The 23,657-nt window shown below is 38.0% G+C and overlaps 1 protein-coding gene across 3 annotated transcripts in view; it reads left to right on the forward strand.

The window, feature by feature from the left end:
- The first annotated feature begins 393 nt into the window (after positions 1–393).
- Positions 394–23,657, forward strand: part of ATAD2B (ATPase family AAA domain containing 2B) — a 153,295-nt gene continuing 130,031 nt past the window's right edge. For 2 of the 3 annotated variants that reach the window (XM_058551717.1, XM_058551719.1), the window contains exons 1-2: positions 394–841; positions 19,226–19,377. In XM_058551717.1, the coding sequence (XP_058407700.1) occupies positions 632–841; positions 19,226–19,377 (362 nt within the window). In that variant the 5' untranslated portion in view covers positions 394–631. The remainder of the gene's footprint in view (positions 842–19,225; positions 19,378–23,657) is intronic. The other variant, XM_058551718.1, reaches the window with a different exon arrangement.

Consider the following 23,657-nt stretch of genomic DNA (forward strand, 5'->3'; position numbering starts at 1 on the left):
CTGGGTGCTCGGGCCTGGCAGGGTGTGAAGCCTCCAGGAACAACTCCAGCGCGCTAGCCTGTCCCGCGCCCTTTCTGGGTTTTGCCCTCCCCCCTCCCCGCCGGCCGGCCAGACCGGGAAACCATAGAGCTGACACAACCCAGAGCGTCCCTTCCCGGCCGCCGAGCGCTGACGCCGCGCCGCTGGGCGGAGCCTACTGGAGGGGCGGGGGAGGAGGGAGAAGCCGGCGGAGGAAAGGCTGGCCGGCCTTGCAGCGCCCCGCAGCGGTCGCGGCCTGAAGCGGTCTCGTCGGCCCTGCGGCGCTGGAGCCCTGACGCACGGGGCTCGAGAGCGAGAACGAGAGAGAAAGGGGCAGAAATGGCGGCTCCGCTCGGCTCCCGCTGAGGAGAGCGAAGCCGGCAGAGGGTCTGAGCTGTCGGTCTGGAGCATCGCTCCCGCCTCCCGCTGCTTGCCTTCTCGCGCCGACTTCGCTTCCTCTGCCCTACTCTCGCTTGTCCTCGTCCGCGCTCCGCAGAGTCCGGGGCGGCTCGGCTCTCCCGGCCCGGCTCACTGGCCCTGAGTGCCCGGCCGGCGGGCCGGCCTTCCTCGGCTCTCCCGGGCGCGGCGTGGACCCCGTCCTCCTGGCTGGACCATGGTGAACACCCGGAAGAGCTCTCTGCGCCTTCTCGGGTCCAAGTCGCCCGGGCCCGGGCCTGGGGCCGGAGCAGAGCCTGGGGCGACCGGAGGCAGCAGCCATTTCATCTCCTCTCGGACCCGCTCCTCCAAGACCCGCGCTGCCAGCTGCCCCGCCGCCAAGGCCGGGGGAAGCGGCGGCGCTGGCGCCGCTCTGGAGGAGGCCCGGGTAAGAGCGCGGGGCCCGAGTCCGGAGGCTCTCGAGTGCCGGCCCGGCCGCCGGGGCTTTGTCTGGCCGGGTTGGGGCAGGAAGCCTCCAGTGGAGACTGCTCGGGCGCTGGAGACCCGGTCTGCGGGTGCGGTGGAGGATGGCACCGGGCTAGGTAGGGCCGCGACAGCTTTGCTGGCCTGGCTCTTTTGTGTAAAGAACAGGACTTGAGACCCGGCGAGAGGGCTTTGGGGGTCTTTTAGGGGACATTAGAACGTTCTGCTTTCCGTGTCCTTGTCCCGCCTCAGAGGGGAATTCTAGGGGAACAAGAGCGTCAAGAGTCTCCGGGTGGAAGGGCTGGAGAAGAGAAGTGAAAGTTTTCTGCGGTGTCAAACCCTTCTTGTTAAGTGTGTCAGCTCCTGCCGGTGTCTAACTCCAGCATACTCTCAAACTGTTTGGGGGTGGTTCAAGTTGGTGAGGAAGTGAACGGAGAGCTCCAGTTGGCAGCCAGGCAGGGATGCTGAAAAAAGTTTGTAGCTGCTCCGACACCAACTTGAAAAACAAAATCCACGCTGTCGCCTCTCCAGGCAGGAGAGATCAAACATGATATTATAGCTGGAGAGTCAGCCAGCTAGCTAACCAAGGTTCTGGTAAGGACCTAGTGGAGCTTTCTAGTAGAGCTTTCAGGTCACAAAAGGAGCATGTCGAAAGAGACAGGTGGAATGTTTTGGATAGTAGGCATTATCATCTCCAAATTGTATGGTTTCTTGGATGTCTACGTTTTTGTTATGGGGATGGTTTGTAAAAGGTGAATTAACACCATCGTCGCACTACTGCAGAAGTGACATTTGAAGAAGGTGGGTGATGATTTAGTTTTCTTTAAAAAGTGTTTGAAAGATCTTGAAATTTTATTACTGCGTAAAACTCTAAGCTAGCACAGATATTTTATCGCTCTAAAGGAACAGTAAGTTTAGGAGATTTGTTAAGAATTCAGAAAAGAGTATTGCTTCTGTATAGAAAGAGGCTGTCTTACCAAGAGTAATTTGGCTGGAAATTGCTGTTCATTTAAAACGCTCCTTTAAACCCACACTGTTTTGTTATTCTTATGGGAGGAAAGCAATATTTTATGTTCTGTAGGAGTCTACAAGATTATGGTTTGAGCGTGCTTTTTCTCTCTATCTCGTATTGTTGACACTAATCAGAATGAACTGAGGCAGATACAACAGAAATATTTTACTGTACTGCTCTGAAATATATTTACTGTATCTTTGAAAATATATTTGGTTTTTATTTTGCTAAAAATATGGAAAATCTTTTGAAAAGTATTTTGTTTAATAGACTGTTTTGAGGCTTACAGATATCTTAGGTTGAAATGAGAGCTAAATCTGAAAGTTGTGCAAACTATTCAGAATAATTATTCTGAAAACTAGGCTTTCTATAGAAATTATTCCAAACATATACAAACTGATTGACTTTCTAAAGCTAACATTTTCAAATAAAAGTAAGTTTAAGAAAAGCCTGCCCTCTACACTTAAGTACAAATAAAATAGTTAGACTGTAGGCATTTAATTGTATAATGCTGTGAATGCCTGGTCTATTAGAGCAGTGTCTAATTCATCTGAAGCAATTAGCTCATCTGTCACTGATCAGTTTGTGGTCCCATTTTTGAATTCGTGGGTATCATGCTGCCCTTACCCCCTGAGGAATAAGGTGAGGTAATTTGTCAAGCAGCTGTTATGGAGATGTTAAAAGGCGGGAATCAATAATCTAATGTAGAAATGAACATTTGGTAGCTTTTAAATTGCTACAAGAATGAAAGATATTAGAGCTCTTTCTAGAAGAATGCTAATGAAACTTTGTTTCAAGGATCCTTTTAACATGTTTTAAAAGACCTTAAATAATGGGCTAATGAAGTTTAATTTGAAATATTTGTTTTCCAGTTTTAAGATAATTTGTATTCTGGCTCTAGTAGATGATGGAACAAATCTAATTGCTTTCTCTGAGAAATTTAAGAGATTTGCTAATCCTGTATTGTGATTGGTCCTTTAGAAGAGGATAAGTTATAATTCTGAATTTAAGTTTTATGGACTCTATATTTATGAAGCACGTTGTATATTTCTTTGCTGTGTATTTCTGAAACGGGTTGTTTTGAGTCTGGTAAGTTCTTCTCAAGTTGGTTTTATGTTACAAGAATTTAGCACTCCCCTTGGTTCACTGGTGTACTTAAAGACATCCTCTCTCTCCAGAGTCCTAGATATTTGCTAGTGTCTGTAAAGACTTATTTGATGGAAAATGGGGTTGCTCATGCTGTTGCTTTGGGAGACCCTTATTTTTGTAGGAAGAAGTGTATTCCTCCTTATGAGATATGTAGTTGAGGAGGTTCCCCTCTTTCTACTTTTGTGTTATATTCTTCAGTTTACACTTGATGCTGATTTTTCCCCCACCTTCCCCTCTCTTTTTAGATTATTTCATCCACTGTATCTAGAGACATTTCATTTGCTCTAAAAAGCCATAGGACCATGAGCTGTGCCTGTAGTTTTGCCTTTTCCCCAAGTATGTGTGTGATGGGGAAATACACATATGATACATTCTGTAGGTTATTGGAATGATTTTCTTGTGTCCACACTTTTTAAATGTCTGGTTGACTTGTGATTTGCAGTTAGTTGTAATTACTCCTATATACTTAGCATTTTTTGTTTGTTTAGAGTGTATAAAGCTTGACCTCTTTTGGGTCAGTTAATCTGACCATCAGTAGTTAGCATTTATTTGCTCCACCTAAGAGTCGCTCTCAGCAAAGAAACTAATGCTGTATGCACAGAATTGGAAAGCAGTCTTTGAAAAATATTTCAACTGTTTTTCTACATCTGTTAGGCCTGTTTGCTGGTACTTTTGGCTTCATCACTAACTTTTTGAGATGGTCATTGACTCTTTGTCTTAGTTGAGAAGATCAAAATATTTTGAATAACTTTATAGGTAAACATGCTTTATTTTATTTAAAGAAAAATCTTTGGGTCCTTCTTTAATATGCTCTTTTATCATCCTGTACTTCTTTTCCAACACCCATGTATTTGCCAACATAACACAAGCAGAGGGGTTGAAGTTGAGGGTTAAACATGGAAAAGAAGTCTGAGAGGGAAATGTAATAATATGTATAACTCTCAGATGAGTAGGGAAAAATACAAGTTGCTCAGAGTAGAGCAAGTTTTTCCTTATATCAGATTCACCTGGAGAACCATATAGGTGATATTGAGTAATGTGGCAAACAGTGTCCCCGTCACAATTTTGAAGCAAAGCAGCTGTGGAGTCCATATGTTTATCTCTGGTAGCCAACTGAAAATATAACTTTAAAAAAATTAAATTACTGGCCATTTCTGTAGTCCGGATATACAAACTTGCAGTTTTTCAGATCATGGGTGAAACTTGTGACACTTGTAGAAGTGAATGCAGAATAATTCCTTAAATCGGTTTCCCTGGCAAGTCTTTTTAAACCATCCTTTGATAGGCCCTTGATTGCATGTCTCCTAAATACCTAGTTCTGGATAAACCTATAACCTCTGGAAACCAGCTGGACAGGTGGTATGATTAACACTTTTTAAGGAGCCCAACCAGTGTCTGCACCTGAATGGGGAGTGATCCTGTGTCTTCAAGGATCCACTTCAGAAAAGTGCTGTATTTCTTTGAATGTTATATTTGGCATCTTTTTTTGGATGTACACAATAAAGTTTCATTTGTGTGTGTTACTGAGTTGATTTCTAGATATTTGGGTTTTTGGTCTTGTGCTGGAAATATTTTATATTTCTGTTATGCCTCCCTACTGGGGGAGGATTTTGTGAAAAAAGAGTTACTGAGTAAAAAGCATTTGGGATTTTTGGATAAAGATGTTCTATGGAAGCACAAAGTTAGGGGAAAAAACTCTATGTAAAATGTCTTAACTTGATTTAAACATAAGCTAGACATTTTTAGAGAGGTAAGTATTGTACATGGCTTACATCAAACAATAGAAAAGACATCTACATTAAAGTTATAATTATTTATTTATTTATTTTTCCCCCAAAGCCCCAGTAGATAGTTGTATGTCATAGTTGCACATCCTTCTAGTTGCTGTATGTGGGACGCGGCCTCAGCATCGTTGCGTGCCCGGGATCCGAACCCCGGGCTGCCAGTAGCAGAGCGCACGCACTTAATCGCTAAGCCACGGGGCTGGCCCTACATTAAAGTTAATAGGCTGTAATTTGTGTTAGCTTTTAGATACTTTGAGTATATGCTGTCAGATCTAAACTTCAGATGCTTTTGAACTGTAAGCATTTTGATATTAGATTTTTTTTCATTTTTAGATTATTATTGTAGTTTTATTTGGAAGTAGGATATATACCTTTGGTTAAAGTCTTTCTCCCCAGACTCTTCTATTAAGTGGGTTATAAGCTCCATGAGAGCATGCAGTGGATTGTATTTTCCCCCAACTGCTGTGTTCCAGGGCCTACTGCAGCATCTGACACATAGAAAATGCTTAACAAATATTTGTTAAACGAATGAATGAATAGCGTATTGAGGAACTGATCTATTTTGTAGAAATCATGATCAGACTTTGAGAATAGAGGATAAAGAAAACACGGTCCCTACCTTCAGGACTGTAAGTATGCACGTGGTATACATATGAAAAATTATTAACAAGGTAAATCAGTTCAACGTAGAGGCCAAATGAATGACAGATACTCAACTCAGTGCAATGAGTTCTAATTCGTTACTCACTGAATGTTTTAAAGACAGAGATTATCATGTTCACAGCTGTGTCCTGAGGGCCTACAATAGTGCCTGCCAGACATAGTGCTCAATTTTTTGAATGAAGGAATGGCAAGTATGCCACATTTTAAATTATTTTCATATTGACAGTCTTCACTTTTGCTATGTTTATTTGTATTTTGCCCTTCTGCCCATTTGGTGATAGCCTAGTAAGAAGGAAAGGAGTAAACTATGGTTTATTTAGCATCTCATGCCAGGTGTTTAATGCTGTCTCATTTAATCCCTGCAACAATCCTGTAAGACAAGTGGGTGATGGTACCCCTATTTTATAGCTGAGGAGATTAAGTTGCCAAAGAGGTTAAATGGCCTGTAGAAGGCCAAATAGGTAATAAGTAGTAGGGGTAATATTTAAATCTAATTCTGTCTTCTCTACTTGTGTATCTCATTGTCTCATCTGTATTTATCACTACTTTTTGATGCTGTTCAATAAGTAGTTTCCACCAATATCTGAAAAAGTGAAGGCAGCTGTTGTACAATCAGGAAATACTGTATGTACTGTGTATAGACAGATTTTTACTAGACTCTCTGGAGTTGTGGTGTCTAGGATTGCATTGGGGCTGAAAGTGGGAACAGTAGCCTGTAAGGATATGAAATATAGGACGTTGATTTTCAGTAATTGCTTGCTGCCTGATTTCACGGGGTGGGTTTAGGGAGAGGAGCAGGCATATTGTGTAGAGATCATTTTTGCAATATTTTTGCTTCCCGATATTTTAAAGATGGCTTGGGGGAAAAAAAATCCCTATAAAGAGACTAAGTCTGGGGCCTTGTGGTCTCCAATTGAAGTGTACTTGTGCTGTCATCTTTCCCTCTGCTTGGTGATACTGATTTATCAGTGTGTACATTTTCTTTTATGCTCTGGGAATCTTTTTATCTCTGGAGTAGATAAGTGTTTTCCATTTGAAAAAAAATGTTTTATACTTTAAACCTCTTGAAAAGACATATGGCATATTTATATATGAAGATATATACTAGGGAATTAAACATTTTTAGCATTATTAGTTTGCATCTGTATTCTAGGACCCAAATTAGGATATATGAAGCAGTGGTGCTTCAGATACTCATAATGATATGTTCTATAATCTTACCAGATAGGAGCTTGGAGATAACTGAACCTAACTTTTGGTGGTGAGGCTTGCTTATTCATTTGTTCTTTCATTCAATCAATAAATATTTATTAAGCAGCTACTACATTAAAATATAAGTGCCATGTGGGCAAGCATTTTTGTCTCTTTGGTTCACTGTTACAGGGCTGCCGTGTAGCAAAAGTCAAGGAGGCACCATTCACACTATAGTCTATGTGAATGGCACCCCCTGGAGTTGTTAATGCACTCTTTGTGTGTTATATGCTGTGGTTAACATCCTCATGCAATGTCCCTTGAGGATTTGGTGTGGGAATTTGAGATAACCCAGGAGTGGAATAAGTATACATGTACTTAAATAATTATCTCTGGATTTGCTGCTCTAGTCTCCACTTCTAGGAGTAATGTATAGGGGTTCCTATGTTCCCACACTCCTGCCAATGTTTGGCAATGTGTAGCTTTTTAATTGCTTTTCTTTGATTACTAATGAGAATGAGCAACTCTTTATGTCCATAGTAATTTTTTTTTTTTGATTTCGTCATCTCTAAAATGCTTGCTAATGTCTTTTGCCCATTCTTCTGTTTTCTACTGGAGTTACTGTTTTTCTTTGTTTTCTAATAGTATTATAAATCAGTGGCATTTAACTTTTTTTGTCCCATAGTAAGGGATACTGTTTATGTTGTGACTCTGTACATACATATAGTTTTACCTTTCCTATTTAGGTCTTTGATTTCTTTCATTCAGTCTGCTAGACAACTCTTCCTTTGTAGTGCCACTTTATTGTACACCAAGTTCCCATATATGTTTACTCTGATCTCTCTTCTTTTTTGTTGGTCTGATTATTTTTGTGGCAGTACCATACTGTTGCTGTGAGTGTGGTTTTGAGCTATCTCTTAGTATCCTAAAAGACAAGATCTTTCTCTTTGTTATTTTTCAAAATTGACTTAGATATTCAAGGATCTTTATTTTTTTCATATACATTTCCAATTAAGATTACAGAGTTCCTCAAAAGATCCAACTAGAATTTTGATTGGGAATGTATTTGAATTCCTAGATTATTTTGCAGAGAATTGACACCTTCATAATAAGTTATCCAAGAGTAAGGAACATCTCTTACATAACACAGTTCATATATTTCTCTTGTGGAATTTGATGCTTTCTTCGTGACCTAATACACTGTCAGTTTTGGTAAATGTTCTTTTGTTCTTGGGAGAGATGTGTATTTTCTCTTAGATATAGAAAAATTCAAATACGTATTATGGAAAACATTAAGAGATGGAAAATATTATAGTGTGAATTTATTGGCTATTCAGATACTCAAATTTCCTATTTTGTCCCATAGTAAGATTCTACCTAATTTTTTAATTCAAATTAGTTTTGTTATTGTTCAGATTCTCCTAGTATATATGGTTTTTAAATAAACTTTTTATTTTAGAATAGTTTCTAATCTCCTTCTTGCTTTATTTGATTCATTGGTTATCTAGAAGTCTGTTGCTTATTTTTCCAAACAGTTGGGCATTCATTTTCCAATAATCTTTTAGTTATTTACTTCTAGTTTAATACCACTGTGTTCAGAGAACGTACTCCATATGATTTTGATCTTTTGAAATTTGTTCTGATTTATTTTTGTCACCCTGATGATAGTTAGTTTTGGTAAATGTTCCATGTACACTTGAAAAGAGTGTGAATTCTGCAGTTGGGGGTGCAGTGTTACAGACATGTCCACTAGGTTATATTTGTGCATCTTCTGCTGATTTTTATTTTTATTTTTATTTTTTTTTAATTTTATTTATTTATTTTTCCCCCAAAGCCCCAGTAGACAGTTGTATGTCATAGCTGCACATCCTTCTAGTTGCTGTATGTGGGATGCAGCCTCAGCATGGCCGGAGAAGCTGTGCATCCCTGCGTGCCCAGGATCCGAACCCGGGCCGCCAGCAGCGGAGCGCATGCACTTAACCGCTAAGCCACAGGGCTGGCCCTTCTGCTGATTTTAAAGTAAAATATATATATATTTGTGATTGCTCTTAAGACCTGATCTTCTGTTTATTAACTCCTGTTTTTTTTTTTTTTTTTTTTTGTGAGGAAGATCAGCCCTGAGCTAACATCCAAGCCAATCCTTCCTCTTTTTTTTGCTGAGGAAGACTGGCCCTGAGCTAACATCCATGCCCATCTTCCTCCACTTTATATGGGACACCACCACAGCATGGCTTGACAAGGGGTGTGTCGGTGCGTGCCCAGGATCCAAACCCCGGCTGCTAGCAGCGGAGGTGTGCACTTAACCGCTAAGCCACGAGGTGGCCCCCAACTCTTGTTTTTTTCTTTAAAAAAATTATATTGTGTCTAACTACATCCTCTTTAACATGCTCGTTTAATGTTCCACCTCCCATCCTGCTCTATATTGTTTAGAATTTTAGTTCTGATTTTGTATGGGTATAAGTACTTTTTCTTTTTCTTTGGAGTTTGTTTCAGTAACAGTAATTTGCACTAAGTTACCAGTTTGATTATCTTACTTTTTATATCTTGCATTATTATTCTGTATTTGTTTCTCTTTTTTGTGAGTAGTTCCTCCAAGAATATTTTCAGTCTGGGACTTTTTGTAACAAACTTTCTGAGGCATTACATGCCTGATAATATTTTCATTTTGCTCTTTCATTTCAATGAAAAACTGGCTGGATACTTTAAGAATATTACTTTATTGTTGTCTTGTATCCAGTGTTACTCTTTTTTTTTTAAAGATTTTATTTATTTATTTTTTCCCCCCAAAGCCCCAGTAGATAGTTGTATGTCATAGCTGCACATCCGTCTAGTTGCTGTGTGTGGGACGCGGCCTCAGCATGGCCGGAGAAGCGGTGCGTGCCCGAGATCCGAACCCAGGCCGCCAGCAGCGGAGTGTGTGCACTTAACCGCTAAGCCACAGGGCCGGCCCCCCAGTGTTACTCTTGAAGTTGGTCTGATTCTTTTGTAGGTATTGTGTTCTTTCTCATTTTAAGTTTATAGAATTTTTTTTTGTCTTCATAAATTTTACTGTATTTTAGGTCTGGGTTTTTCCTTCACTCTCTTGTTTGGCAATCTTAGACCTTTCGGTCTGTACTTTTTCATCTTTTTTTGATTGTAGTAAATTTATCATTTTTTCTTAATAATGATAATATAAACTTATCATTATTTCTTCAGATATTACTTCTCTTTCTTTTTCACTCCTTCTGGAACTTGTTGGAACCTAGAAAAATTTTGTCTGTAAACTGATAATTAAACAAACTTTTTAAGCACTTTTGATGTCATGCTGGAGAAATTTGCTGACAGTTCCTTGTGTAATCAAGACTTTGTGCATCTTGTAGCAGACCTCTGTTGACCATTTTCATGCCTGTGTGTTAAGTGGCCCACTCGTCAGGGGATAAGGCCTTGAAGTTGCTTGATGAAAGTTCATTTCCTTTACAGCTTACTAATACCCTTTAGCTAGAGCATACTCCAGTGCTCACACTTAGGGTGAGTGTTGTATTTGGGTACTTGATTATGCAAGTTAAGGGAATCTGCTTTTAAAAAGCAAAACCAGACTCCAGTGCAGAGCTGTACCTTCTTAATCAGTGACACATTTATAAGAAATTTAAATTTATGTATAGAAACAGTAGGAGAAGCTTCATTAAGAAATGTGCACAAAGGAGAGAGAAACTGGCAGCACAAATTCGTGAGCTGGTGAGTGGTTTCTATGTTAAAATTTTGCAAATATTTTTAATTAATTTTAAAGTTAAAATTTTAATTTAATTTTCATTTTTTGGTTTTGCTATTCTAATTCAGTTTCCCAATATATCAGATGGGAGAATTGAGAGGAAGTTATAGTTGCCTAAGGCCATACAATTACTTAGAAACAGCAGTTCAACTGGAAATGGATGTGTCTTTCTTTAATTCTTTAGTATCTTTGAGTAACTCTATGTGCCAGACACTGAAGAGAAAAGAGTATGCAAGACTCTTGAGGGCCCCGTGGCTTAGCGGTTAAGCACGCGCGCTCCGATGCTGGCGGCCCGAGTTCGGATCCTGGGCGCGCACCGACGCACCCCTTCTCCGGCCATGCTGAGGCCGCGTCCCGCATACAGCAACTAGAAGGATGTGCAGCTATGACATACAACTATCTACTGGGGCTTTGGGGGAAAAAAAATAAATAAATAAAATTATAAAAAAAAAAAAAGACTCGACCTCAGCTTTTTGGCAAAATATTTTATTTTTATTTAAAAATTATGAAATAATTATTTCAAACGACACGGAAGTGTGCAGAAAAAAATAAAGGGCCTTTCCCTGCCCCACTGATTCCTCCAGTTTATTCTTCCTAGGGATAACCACTGTTAAAGCTGGTGTACGTCTTTCCAGACCATTGTGCGTGTATATATGGGTTGTTTGTGTGTATTTTTTTAACAGAAATGGAATCAAACCCTATCTATATACTATTTATGATAGTTACTTTTCTACTTAACTATGTTTCGTGTACATTCTTTCGTATCTGTTCTACTTGATGGCTGTCTAATATTTTGTTCTATCATTATACTGTCACTTATTTAACTGTTCTCTATTGGTACTCAGGTTGTCTCCATGGTTTTAATATTATAAATAAAGTAACAGAAAATGACCTTTCTCTTTCAGGTGAAGTGGAATTACTGGGTCAAATGTACATGTATTTTAAATTTTTATAGGTTTTGTCAAATTGTCCTATAAACAGGCTAAATCAATGTGTACCCCACTCCCCAATACTCTCAGCACTGTTAAGTTTTTAACAGTGGGCTTTAACTTCATTGAATGGCAGAGACTGTCTTATCATCAAGTATCTTTAATATCTAACACAAGAATAGGTGCCTAATAAATTTTGTTTGTGGAAGGGATGAATCACTAAAGATAATAAGCTTTTGAAGTTATATTAATCCTGCAAAGGAAACAAGTATCCTTACTTGAGACTGTATCCACTGGCAGGCTGTAGGTGTCATATTTATTACTTATACTACCTTACTTGATTCTTCTAACAATCTTAGGAGGTAAATAGTAGTTTTTGAATTACAGTGGTAGTGCTGCAGTTTACCAGGGTTCTATCCAACTTGGAAGTCTGTGGCATTTTTCAGTAACCGTGTTGTCTCTTTCTCATCATAAGTAATGTAATATTTTCAGATTAAAAAAAATTATCTTTATCTTCCTGGAAGAAAAATGCATTTCAAATTATAATAGACTATTTTTATCTTTTTTACAACTCCTCAGCTTGCTTCTATATATTTTTTTCCCTTTATATATTCTTTTATGATGATGGTTTAGAAATATTAAACTAGTAAGCCATTGCTCTGGGGATATTGAAGGAAAATCGAGGACGTTTTGTGTGCCTGAAGTTTTAGAACTTTATAGAATAGTATTGGCCCTAAGTAAATAAACAGCAGAGTGAGTTTTGTTTGCTGCAGTCATGGTAACTGCTGCCCCTGTGCATTCTTTTTACAAATGAAAGAAAAAGAAATTGACTGCACTCTAAGCTTTCTCATGAAAACAGGAGTGCTTATTTTAAAAAAAGGTAGAAAAAAAGTCTGTCTTATAAAGGAAATTGGAAAAAATTGATTGCACCCATATACTTTCTGATCTAACCTCGGGGATAATGTTTCTATTCTGTTTTCCTGGTCTCTTTGAGGATCTTCTTCTCATCAGTTGCCTTACTCTTTAAAATTTTATTTTATTCTCTTCTATGGTTCCTTTTCTTCTGTGTACAAGAAATAAGGTTGTCTTTTCTTTTAAAAAAAGAAGATCTTTCCCTGACTTCTCTGACTTTGTAACCTGTTGTCTTATTTCTTTCTTAATTCTGACATTTTTTTTTTTTTTTGTGAGGAAGATCAGCCCTGAGCTAACATCCATGCCAATACTCCTCTTTTTGCTGAGGAAGGCCAGCCCTGAGCTAACATCTAGTGCCAATCCTCCTCCTTTTTTTCCCCCTTTTCTCCTCAAAGCCCCATAGTTGTATGTTATAGTTGCACATCCTGCTAGTTGCTCTATGTGGGACGCCACCTCAGCGTGGCCCTGCAAGCAGTGCATCGGTGTGCGCCCGGGATCCGAACCCTGGTTGCCAGTAGCGGAGCGCGTGCACCTAGCTGCTAAGCCATGGGGCTGGCCTCTTACATTTTTTTTTTTTTAATTGAGGTCACATTGGTTTATAACATTATATAAATTTCAGGTGTACGTCATTATATTTCTACTTCTGTATAGACTACATCGTGTTCACTACCAAAAGTCTAGTTTCCACCTGTCACTATACACGTGTGCCCCTTTAGCCCTTCCCCAACCCCCTTCCCTTCTGATAACCAGCAGTCTATTCTCTGTATCTATGTGTTTGTTGTTGTTTTATCTTCCACACATGAGTGAAATCATATGGTATTTGGCTTTCTCCATCTGACTTATTTCGCTTAGCATAATACCCTCAAGGTCCGTCCATGTTGTCAAGATTCAGCTGATCTGGCTGGTTAGGTGGGTGTCCTCTTCTTCCCTCACTGCTCCATGTGCGTCCCTCCTGAAGCTGACACTTATGAGTAGCTCTGTAGTCATCACCTGTGAGAAAGTTTCTAACGTCTCACTCAGTTCTTCATCTAGTGATTTCCACTCATCATTTTGGAGAAATTGCCCTATCAGAAGTTACAGTGACCTCCTAATTACCAATCCACAGGTTTATCAGCTTTCCTCCTGTTGAGTCTTTTGGAGCAAACTTCTATTCCTCCTATTTTAGTGAGACACTGTATTTTTCTCTAGTTTATATGAGATCCTTTCTGCTCGTCCCTTTAATGTAGGCATTTTTTATGTTTTGGCTTATGCCCTCTTGTTTTTACATTCTGTACATTACCTATGATCTTTCATTACTGTTTCATATCTATCTCTAGTGGTCACCTCACTCTTTCTCAGAGCTGTGTTTCCCACAGCCTCATAGACATCTCCCTAGATTTCTAGCTAGAATTCTAACCCTAACATTCAAAATCAGAATTCAGCATTACACCTCTCCCTTCAACATCTGTCCCCAAGGCTACCCCTTCACCCCCTAAACAGTAACAACCACTTTTTACACCTGTCCTTATTGTCTTTATTTTGAGTACTGGTATCACTAATCTCTTAGTTATTCTGCTTTCTGGAATCAGTTTCTTATTTTCTGCTTTTACAATTCTAGATGAGGCCATCATCAAGTCTTGAATTAATTTAGTGGTCTGCTAATTATTTCCTTGAATTTCCTTTTTCTTTCTTTTTTTTTTTTTGAGGAAGATTGGCCCTGCACTAACATCTGTTGCCAATCTTCCTCTTTTTTTTTTCTTCCCAAAGCCCCAGTAGGTAGTTGTGTATCATTGTTGTAGAGTTGTAGCTCTTCTGTGTGGGATGCTGCCTCAGCATGGCTTGATGAGTGGTGCATAGGTCCACGCCCAGGATCCAAACTGGCGAACCCCAGGCTGCCAAAGTGGAACGCACAAACTTAACTGCTATGCCACCTGGCTGGCCCCTGAATTTCTCATTTTTTTAATGCTATACTTGGATGCATTCTTTTTGTCTTAAAATCCAGGTTATAGATTTCTGACAAATTCTGATCTGGGCAGGAAATCTTCCCTGAAAAGCAGAGCAGCATAAATTCTTCTCTGCTTCATTATTCTCAAGTTCTTTTGTCTAATTTTATGAGATTTGTGGTAGAATAGTGGTCAGTATTCGTGATAGCTGATGAATGTGGTTTAAGAGACTCTAAGATTTGAGGAGAAAATGATTTTTGCAAATTAGAAAAATTATCTAACTATTTCAGAAGGTTAGAGTTTAGAGAAAAAAGTCATTGAGGTGGCGATGACTGTCTTTTCATTGTACTTTTACTTTCTGTAGCATTTGACACTGTTACTGTTATACTTCTCTTAGAACTTATCTCATCCTTGAGTCATGTTCCCCTGACCATTCTGTGTATTCCGTTATTATGTTGTTACAAATAAAATCCACATCATTTGTGATGTCTTTCTTCATCTCTACTAGCAGTTACTATTTTTTGTGTTTTGCTTTCAGCGAGTTGTGTACTTACTGTATAATATACCATATATCATCATTGTGACCATTTGTTTACCCAATACCTTGTATATTGAATTCAAGTAGATCTTAATCTTTTTTTTTTGCTGTTGCTCCTCCCATGTCTTATGTACACAGTAGGTCCTAAATAAATGTTTGTTAAATGAAATTTTGTCCTTAGTCTGAGATGCCTCTTCTACTAATGGATTGTAACCACTCTGACACAGATTGCTAAATGACTGTGGGGAGATTGCATAATTTCTCTTAAATGTCTTTATCCTGAAATTGGCAACACCTTCCCTCTAAGGGCTGGGTTATAATTAACTAGTAAAATGCTTTGAAGATGAAAAAGTTAAGGTTGAGCATTATGATCATCCTATTAAAGGTCAACTGTTAGTATCAGGTTCGTAGGAAAAAGCTTTCCCAAAGCTTGAAGTTAATTAAGTGGTGCTGAAGTAAGTATTTTGTATGTATTTACCTCTTGGTTATTTGCTTTACTTAAGTCCCTATATTTCTTTGGCGGGAAGGAGTCTTTTGTTGTTTATTCTGAGGTGTCTTGTCACAGAGCCAAGGCAAGATTGAAACCCTTCTGTGATAAGAGAAGTACAATAGTATAGTGCTGCAGTTAGGATGATGTGCCTCATATTAGACTTAAACCGTATTATATGCCAGAGGTCCTCAAACTTGTGTGTACCAAGAATCGTTTGGAGGCCCCCATTAAAAATATCCCACCTCCAGAGATTCTAGTTTAGCAGGTTATGTTTCTTTAATGAGAAATCCAGGTGATTTCTGATTCAGTTAGTGTGTGGACAACACTTTGAGAGACACTTCTGAATGGAACTAAAAAAGCCAGTAGAATATGAGAGAGTGACCAATAAATAAACATACAAACTAATTTGAGTTGATATTCAGAGTTATGTAATGACTCAAATTATTTAAAAAATGACTACACTTCAAATACTTTACTTTTTTGTCTTTAATTCAGTAAGTACATAGTACTTATTCCCAGAATGTTTGTGAAACTTCATAACCTGCAGATGCTCCCTGAAAAAAGAGAGCTTGAAGAAATAAGTTCGTGAAATGTTATATACTATCTTCCATGCTTAGAGATTTATACTGCATGTTAACATGTTAAAGACTCTTAGAAGTCCTGCAGCAAAAAACCTTGGACCTCATTGTTTCTCAAATTTATTTGACCATGAGCCTTCCTTTGTTTTCCCTAATAGTTCCTATTAATAATTTATTGAACAAACTTGGGGACATTTTGCTTGTCTTTTTTTTTTTTGCTTGGTATTGTGTGGAATTAAAAAGAAGTAGGGTATTTTTGGTAATAAAAGAACTTAAAATCTTGCTGGAATCTCACGATTTAGACATGACACTTTAGAGATGGTAAATATATAATGCTAAGTTGAATATAATCAAGTGCCAGAATGTTTAGTAGAGTTGCAGCTAGTGGAGGGTAAAGGTCAATTTAGGTTAGATTCTTCAGGTGAGATTCCATGAAAGAGATGGATCTTGAAGGTTGAGTGGTAGGGTTTGATTAGAAGGAGTAACACTGGCCTGGACTATCTAAATTGGTAAAGTAGTTTACAGGTTTCAGTTTCTGTATTCACAAATATACCTTAGCTTAGAACATACGACATTGCTTACTCAGTGCCTGCTGGTTGAATATGTTATATAATAATACATTTCAAACTTCATGTGCATAAGAATCACTTGGGGATCTTGTCAAAATTGTGTCTGATTGGATAAGTCTGGGGTGGAGCACATTTGGAGCAACAAATGAGAGTAATCACATCTTGGATGAATAGTTGAGTTAGATGACCTTTAAGGCACACTGTAACTTTGGTATTTATAAATATCCTAGGGTAGAGTCTCTGAGGTAGTAGAAAGAGAACTATATTAGGAATGGAAGGACCTAAATTGTAGTTTTTTTGCTCTAATCCTATTAGTCATTTGTTAGCCATGTGACTTTGGGCTAGTTAGTAAATACTAAGCTCAGAGATAAGTGAACTCTGTTCAAGGGTGAGTTGGAGCAGGCAAGGGCCTGGGGAGGTGAAATAATACAATTTTAAGAAACACTCATTTGTTGAGTACAGTAAGCATGTTTATTGATAAAGTACTATTGCATGATTGAATTACATCTTAAGTGGTTTTTCCTCCTCTACTGAGGATAGTTTAGAAGTAGCTAACCAGTTTTTCTTGGGAACTTAAACTAATAAGTGGTGGTGTGTGAAACTAATAAGTGGCGGTGTATGTTTCACAACTAACATGTTTATTATCCTTAATTGTAGACACTCTGATGTTTGAACTTCTAATTGTTTTTCCCTTAGTGCCTTTTAGTACAAGCGTGATCTTGTGGCTTTAAAACTAGCTCATGGTAAATTGTATTATAGCACAAAATTAGAAATTGGTCTTTTTGTGAAAAAATTTTTCATAGGTGAAGGTTAATTTTATAGGTTATACTTGGATACCGTTAAACATAATGCAAATATTTCTTATGTTTGTTTGCTGGTGACTACATTTTGACTAATTATTTGTGTAATATAGTTGTCTTGCTTTGGGAATATATAATGTGCATTTATGAAATGGACAGTTTTTATGTATTTTTCTTAAGAAATTTGTAGCATAAAAGGAAACAAAACTCATATTTACATGGTAGCATATTGAAAATGATCATATATACCTTTGAGATACTGATCTATAATGTCAAGTGATAAAGTATTAGCATGTGAGTTAAATCTTCTTTAAAGAAAAGGTTAATCTTTCCCCCACCCACCCAGTATCCCAGGAATTGAGTGGTGAAGAAGAGAGCTGCTGTGCAGAGACAGTGACCTTCCTATAGTCTGAGGACATGCAGCCGGACAGGGAATGATGGAAGTGTGATGGATGGAGCTCTCTGGTTGAGAGATTGGTTACGTTAAACAAATTAATTGAAAGAGCAAGTAAATAAATGTATTGAAGCTAATGGAAGCCAGGTTTCTCTCTGAGAAGGGCTTACAAACATAAAAGGGGAAAGTCTAGAAAGAAACTTAAGGTGTGGAATTAGAAGTAGAAGCATTGGTGTACATGCATTTGAATTTTATTATTTATCCACGGATAAATAGGTATAGATGTGTATGTTTATATATTCATATATTTCCCAGCTCTCTCTGTGGAGGGGACTCAATAGCAGTGAAATCTCAGTAACAATAAGCACACCTACTGTCCAGATCTTGGTTTCTAAATACTGTCCTTGACTAAAAGGAACCAGGGCTCCTTGGAAAAATGGCTTAAGTCTAGGGTCAGGGAGGGAAAGTACAAGATGACCCTAGAGATTTCTTTTATGCCAGAGAGTAAGAAACTACTTAAAATGATGGGGACATGTCAAAAGAATAGAGGAACCACTTTGAAAGGGCTCCCGATGGCCAAATCTTGTATAATTTGAGTGACAAAATAAATAGAGTAATGGGTTATAACCCATAGAATAAAATAAGAATCCACTAGCCCATATTGGCGTAAATAAATGAGTAAATGATGAATTGGGTTGAGGGAGAGGGAAAGCTCTTGAAAGTAGAATGCCCACTGAAAAATGTAGAATGAATGATGGGATTAGATAATCACCATCATAGTGGTATTGGAGAAAGGCAAGAGTAGTCAATGAATGCTACAGCTGCTGGGTGGAGGTTTGATGAGGAACAGGATACTGGTGAATTATCTGTATAGTTTCACATAAAATCTAATCAAATACAAAGGGAAAAATAGTGATTTTACAGTGAAGAAACCTGGCAGACACCAGTTTGACCAGGTGATCAGTATTATACTTAATAGTGGGTAGGTATGGTATGCACAGTATCATTTCTGTATATTCTTTCCAAGAATGTATGGCCTGAATCTGATTATGAGGAACATCATACAGACCCAGATTGAGGGTCATCCTAGAGAATGAAAGGCCTGCACTCTTTACAATCAAGGGTGTGAAAGATAGGGAAAGGCTAAAAAACTGTTTCAGTTTGAAGCAGGCAGAGACAATTTGATAACTAAATACAATATGTGTTCCTGGGCAGGATCCTGAACCAGAAAGGAAAGAGAGACACTGTTGGGACATTTGATAAAATTTGACTGTGTCTTTGCATTGGCTCTGTGTTATATCAATGTTGATTTCCTTGTTGGGAGAGTTAATTCATGCCAGTTAGCAAAGTGCCCTTGTTTTGGGAGGTACACACTGGAGTATTTATGAGAGAAATGAAGAATCATGCCATCAAAGGATATATATACACGCACCTTTTCTGTAGGCTTGAAACTATTTTAAAATAAAAACAAGAAACTAAACATGCTTTTCTGATTATAATTTAATCTTTCTTTTTTGTTTGTGTCAGATTATTGCATTTTGCTACACTTGTAGAGTGATTCATTCAGTAAATATTTATTGGTTGAATAAATACTGTACTTTATCCAAGAATTGAAGAATTCCATGTGTTATAATAGGAATAATAAATACATTTTGAACTTTATCTTTCAGAAAGCTGAAGTTGATGGTAGTTTAAGTGATAGCCACGTGTCTCCTCCAGCCAAACGCACTTTGAAACAACCTGATTCTGTTTGCAAAGACAAATCAAAATCACGAAGTACTGGTCAGCGAGAGGAATGGAACATATCAACTGGACAGGCCAGGTGAGAAGTGGGAACTCATTGATTGTTTTTTCATGAATTATTTGATGTGATTCAGGGCTGATGTTAATGCTAATTTTCTTAAATTGTAAAGCCACTAGTCTCTTGAAATACTTATAAATTGTATTAAACTGGGGCCGGCCCCGTGGCTTAGCGGTTACGTGCACGCGCTCGGCTGCTGGCGGCCCGGGTTCGGATCCTGGGTGCACACCGATGCACCGCTTCTCCGGCCATGCTGAGGCCGGGTCCCATATACAGCAACTAGAAGGCTGTGCAACTATGACATACAACTATCTACTGGGGCTTTCGGGGGGCAAAAAATAAATAAATAAATAAATAAATTGTATTAAACTTATTTTATAATTTTTGTATGTAATTTTATTTTCTCTAAATGTGGCATAAAATGTATTTGTTTTATATAAATATGTACCATGTAATAGAAACTATTATTACTAAAACAATAAGGGTTTTGATAGGTAGGTCTTGAATATGGATTCATGTTTATAGTCCTGAAAATTTAAGTAAAAACATATGGTTAGAATTGTATTTTTTATTTGAAAATAAGATAAAATCTCCCCTTTCTAAAATTATTAAATATTCTACTTGAATTGATATACTAACATGTAATAAATTCTAAATTAATTTTTAAAGAAATCTTTTCAACTGTCTGCTTGTTTTCAGCTTAAATTTGCTTTGTGTCTAGTTCAATATGGATCATGAAAACTTAATTTTACTCACTTACCAAAGTAAATGGTAATAATTTAATGTAGATAGGATAGGCACACACAGAGAAGAGATTTAAACTTTGATCTCAGACTCTTTAGCTTCTCTTTTCTCCAAATTCTTTGATGTAGAAACGCTGATGATGTGCCAACTGCAGCAAAAGTAAAAGGGAAATCCATTGGTTTCTTTCCTCCTTGAAATATTTAAAAATATTTTGATTTTATATCAAAATGGATAGTTACTCTTTTTTTTTTTTTTTTTGAGGAAGATCAGCCCTGAGCTAACATCCATGCTAATCCTCCTCTTTTTGCTGAGGAAGACTGGCTCTGAACTAACATCTATTGCCAATCCTCCCTTTTTTCCCCAAAGCCCCAGTAGATAGTTGTATGTCATAGTTGCACATCCTTCTAGTTGCTGTATGTGGGACGAGGCCTCAGCATGGCCGGAGAAGCGATGCGTCAGTGCCTGCCCGGGGTCCGAACCGGGCCACCAGTAGCGGAGCGCGCGCACTTAACTGCTAAGCCACGGGGCCGACCCCGTATAGTTACTCTTTAATGAAAAAAATCTTGGGGGTTATAGACTTTGACAGGCAGTGTACATTTACTAGTCCTTAAGAGTCTGTACCTATTTCAATATGTTCCAGAAAGGGTACCCCTTTATTTTATTTTATTTTATTTTTTAATTTTTTAAATAATTTTATTTCTTTATTTTTTTCCCCCCAAAGCCCCAGTAGATAGTTGTATGTCATAGCTGCACATCCTTCCAGTTGCTGCACGTGGGATGCGGCCCCAGCATGGCCGGAGAAGCGGTGTGTCGGTGCACGCCCGGGATCCGAACCCCGGGCTGCCAGCAGCAGAGTGCGCGCACTTAACCGCTAAGCCATGGGGCCAACCCCAAGGGTACCCCTTTATTTTAAAGTTTTTATTTTGCATTGTCTGGGCACTGAGTAGAAAAATACGTGGATCATAGTCTGCTGATATTTTTTTTCCCCTTTCCCGTACTCATTCATCTGTGAGATGAAACAGATCCAGATCACTATAATGACATTACTTAAAATGAGTACAGCCCTTTAATTACACTTCTAGGTTTGATCTACCTGTTGTAATCTGTATCCTGTATTTATTAAATGAGTGAGTTACTCTTCTTTTTCTAGATAAATATTTCTAAAAAATATTCTTTTAGTGTTAAAGTTTGACCTTTAACTGTAAGATAATTTTAACAGTTTAATTCAAGTATAAGTATATACTACATTAGATTTCTCACATCTTATCCACTCAGAAGGCCTTTATGTAAATTGATCTTAATCATGTCTTTCATATAAAAAGGCCTCAAAAATTTTTGGGAGGAGAGAGAGAGTTTTGCTTCTATTTAGGTACCTTAGAGTGTGATACTGTTTTTTTTTTTTTTTTGGTGAGGAAGATTAGCCCTGAGCTAATAACATCCATTGCCAATCCTCTTTTGGCTGAGGAAGATTGGCCCTGGGCTAACATCCATGTCCATCTTCCTCTGCTTTATATGTGGGATGCCTGCCACAGCATGGTTTGATAAGCAGTGTGTAGGTCTGTGCCCAGGATCAGAACTGGCGAACCCTGGGCTGCTGAAGCAGAACGCTCGTGCTTAACCACTACGTCACTGGGCCTGCCCCGTGATACTCCTTTTTAAAAAAATACTAAGTACGTTTTAAATTAAAAGCTTAAGAAATAATGAACACTAACAAAATTTACTGTTTCTCTTTTGGCAGAAGAATAATGTTTAGCAGTTCACAGAATTTAAAAAATTTTTTGAGTTAAACTTTCATCTAGGAATGTAAGTGATACACTGTTAGAATTAGAATCCTTAAGTATTTTAGATTACCTGAAAAGAAAATGCTATTTGGCTTATTAGATTCAATAGAATTGAATTTTAAGGAAAACTTAAAAATATTTTAGATTTTGAGGTAGTATAAATACAAAAATCAGAATTTGAGTGCTTATGTTTGTTTTTATGTAGTGAACCTGAGAATCCTGATTTATTTTTCTTTATTTTGGTAATCTAAGGTAGTTATGAAGTTTTTTCACAAAAATAATTTGTTACAAATTACACATATAATTCATTTGGAGGAAAATTGAATTTATAGATAATTACTAATTCTTTATTAATTACTAATACTATTAGCTATGAAAAATAATCCTAAAGGACTTTGTAAAGACTGCTAAGTTCTTTAAAGAAATTACTGTTGATTGGTGAAATAACTTTTCTTTTTGGAGATGGGTAATTGGATGAAGACAGAGATAAAAGTGGAACTAGAACTTCTAAGTCTTCATAAATGATTTGAGATAGATTATGAGTTTTCTTTTGGGGAGAAATCTGGACTTAGATATTTGAAGGCCCAAGTTTATCAACATGATTATAATGATAATGTTTTGTAAAATGAGGAATTTTTTTGGTCAAAAATCTTTACTATATTTTCTTCTTAATATGTAGAAACTCACAAGTATATATGCTAAGCTAGATAGATGTTGTAGCTTATAAATACTTTGAGTACAGAATCCCATTTTATTGACTTTTTTCAGTTTTGACTTTTATTTAGCCACTAGACATTTATTTAACTTGGAGGCTCTGTGTGAACGTGTGCACGAGCTCGTGCGTGTGTGTCGGAGGAGGCAACCTGGAGAATGTGGCATGCATTTGATGTCTGTAGAATAATAGAAAAGCATACTCTAAGATACAGACAGAATTAAATCTTTGATAAGACTAACTGTACACTTAAATGTAATATGCGTGACAATTTTGTTTTGTGGTCAGATGATGAGGGAATAGTGAGGTTAGGCTGAAGTGTAACTACCTATGTTAGACTACTGAGGCACATGAGAATTCAAAGGTTGTAGTGGTTGTGGGCTTTCCAAACTGAGGCTTTTGCTGAATTGAGGTTTAAAACCCTCATAAATCATTAAATGTCTTTGGTTTATATGGGAAAGGGAGAATAAGTAATGGTTTTTAAGTCTGGTATTGCACTGGTAGTTTACTCCAGGTAATTAAAGGTGTAGAAAATGCTAATGTAATAATCATCTAATATAAAGTGATACTGTTTCCATTTTAAAAATTTAGGCAACAGAGATACAGGGAAATATCCCCCACCCACTCCTCTTTTTAAAAATAAACAAAGGAGACTTCATAATCATAAAGGATTTATTGGAGTATTCATTTAAGCAGTGAACCCACTTGGTTCATTTTGAGTGATTAAGTTTTGGGAACATTGATTCAAGAGCATTTTTTTTTTTTTTTTTTTTTGAGGGAAGTTGGCCCTGAGCTGCCATCTGTTGCCAGTCTTCCTCTTGTTCTTTTTTCTCCCCAAAGCCCCAGTACATTGTTGTGTATCATAGTTGTAGAGTTGTAGCTCTTTTATATGGGACACCACCTCAGCATGGCTTGACGAGCGGTGAGTAGGTCTGCACCTAGGATCCAAACAGGCGAACCCCAGGCCACCAAAGCAGAACGGGTGAACTTAACTGCTGTGCCACCAGGCTGGCCCCTCAAGAAAGTTTTAAGCCACATGGATTATTGTATAGGCAAGCCAACCG

The sequence above is a fragment of the Diceros bicornis genome, chromosome 12 (assembly GCF_020826845.1).
Source record: "Diceros bicornis minor isolate mBicDic1 chromosome 12, mDicBic1.mat.cur, whole genome shotgun sequence".
Lineage (NCBI taxonomy): Eukaryota > Metazoa > Chordata > Mammalia > Perissodactyla > Rhinocerotidae > Diceros > Diceros bicornis.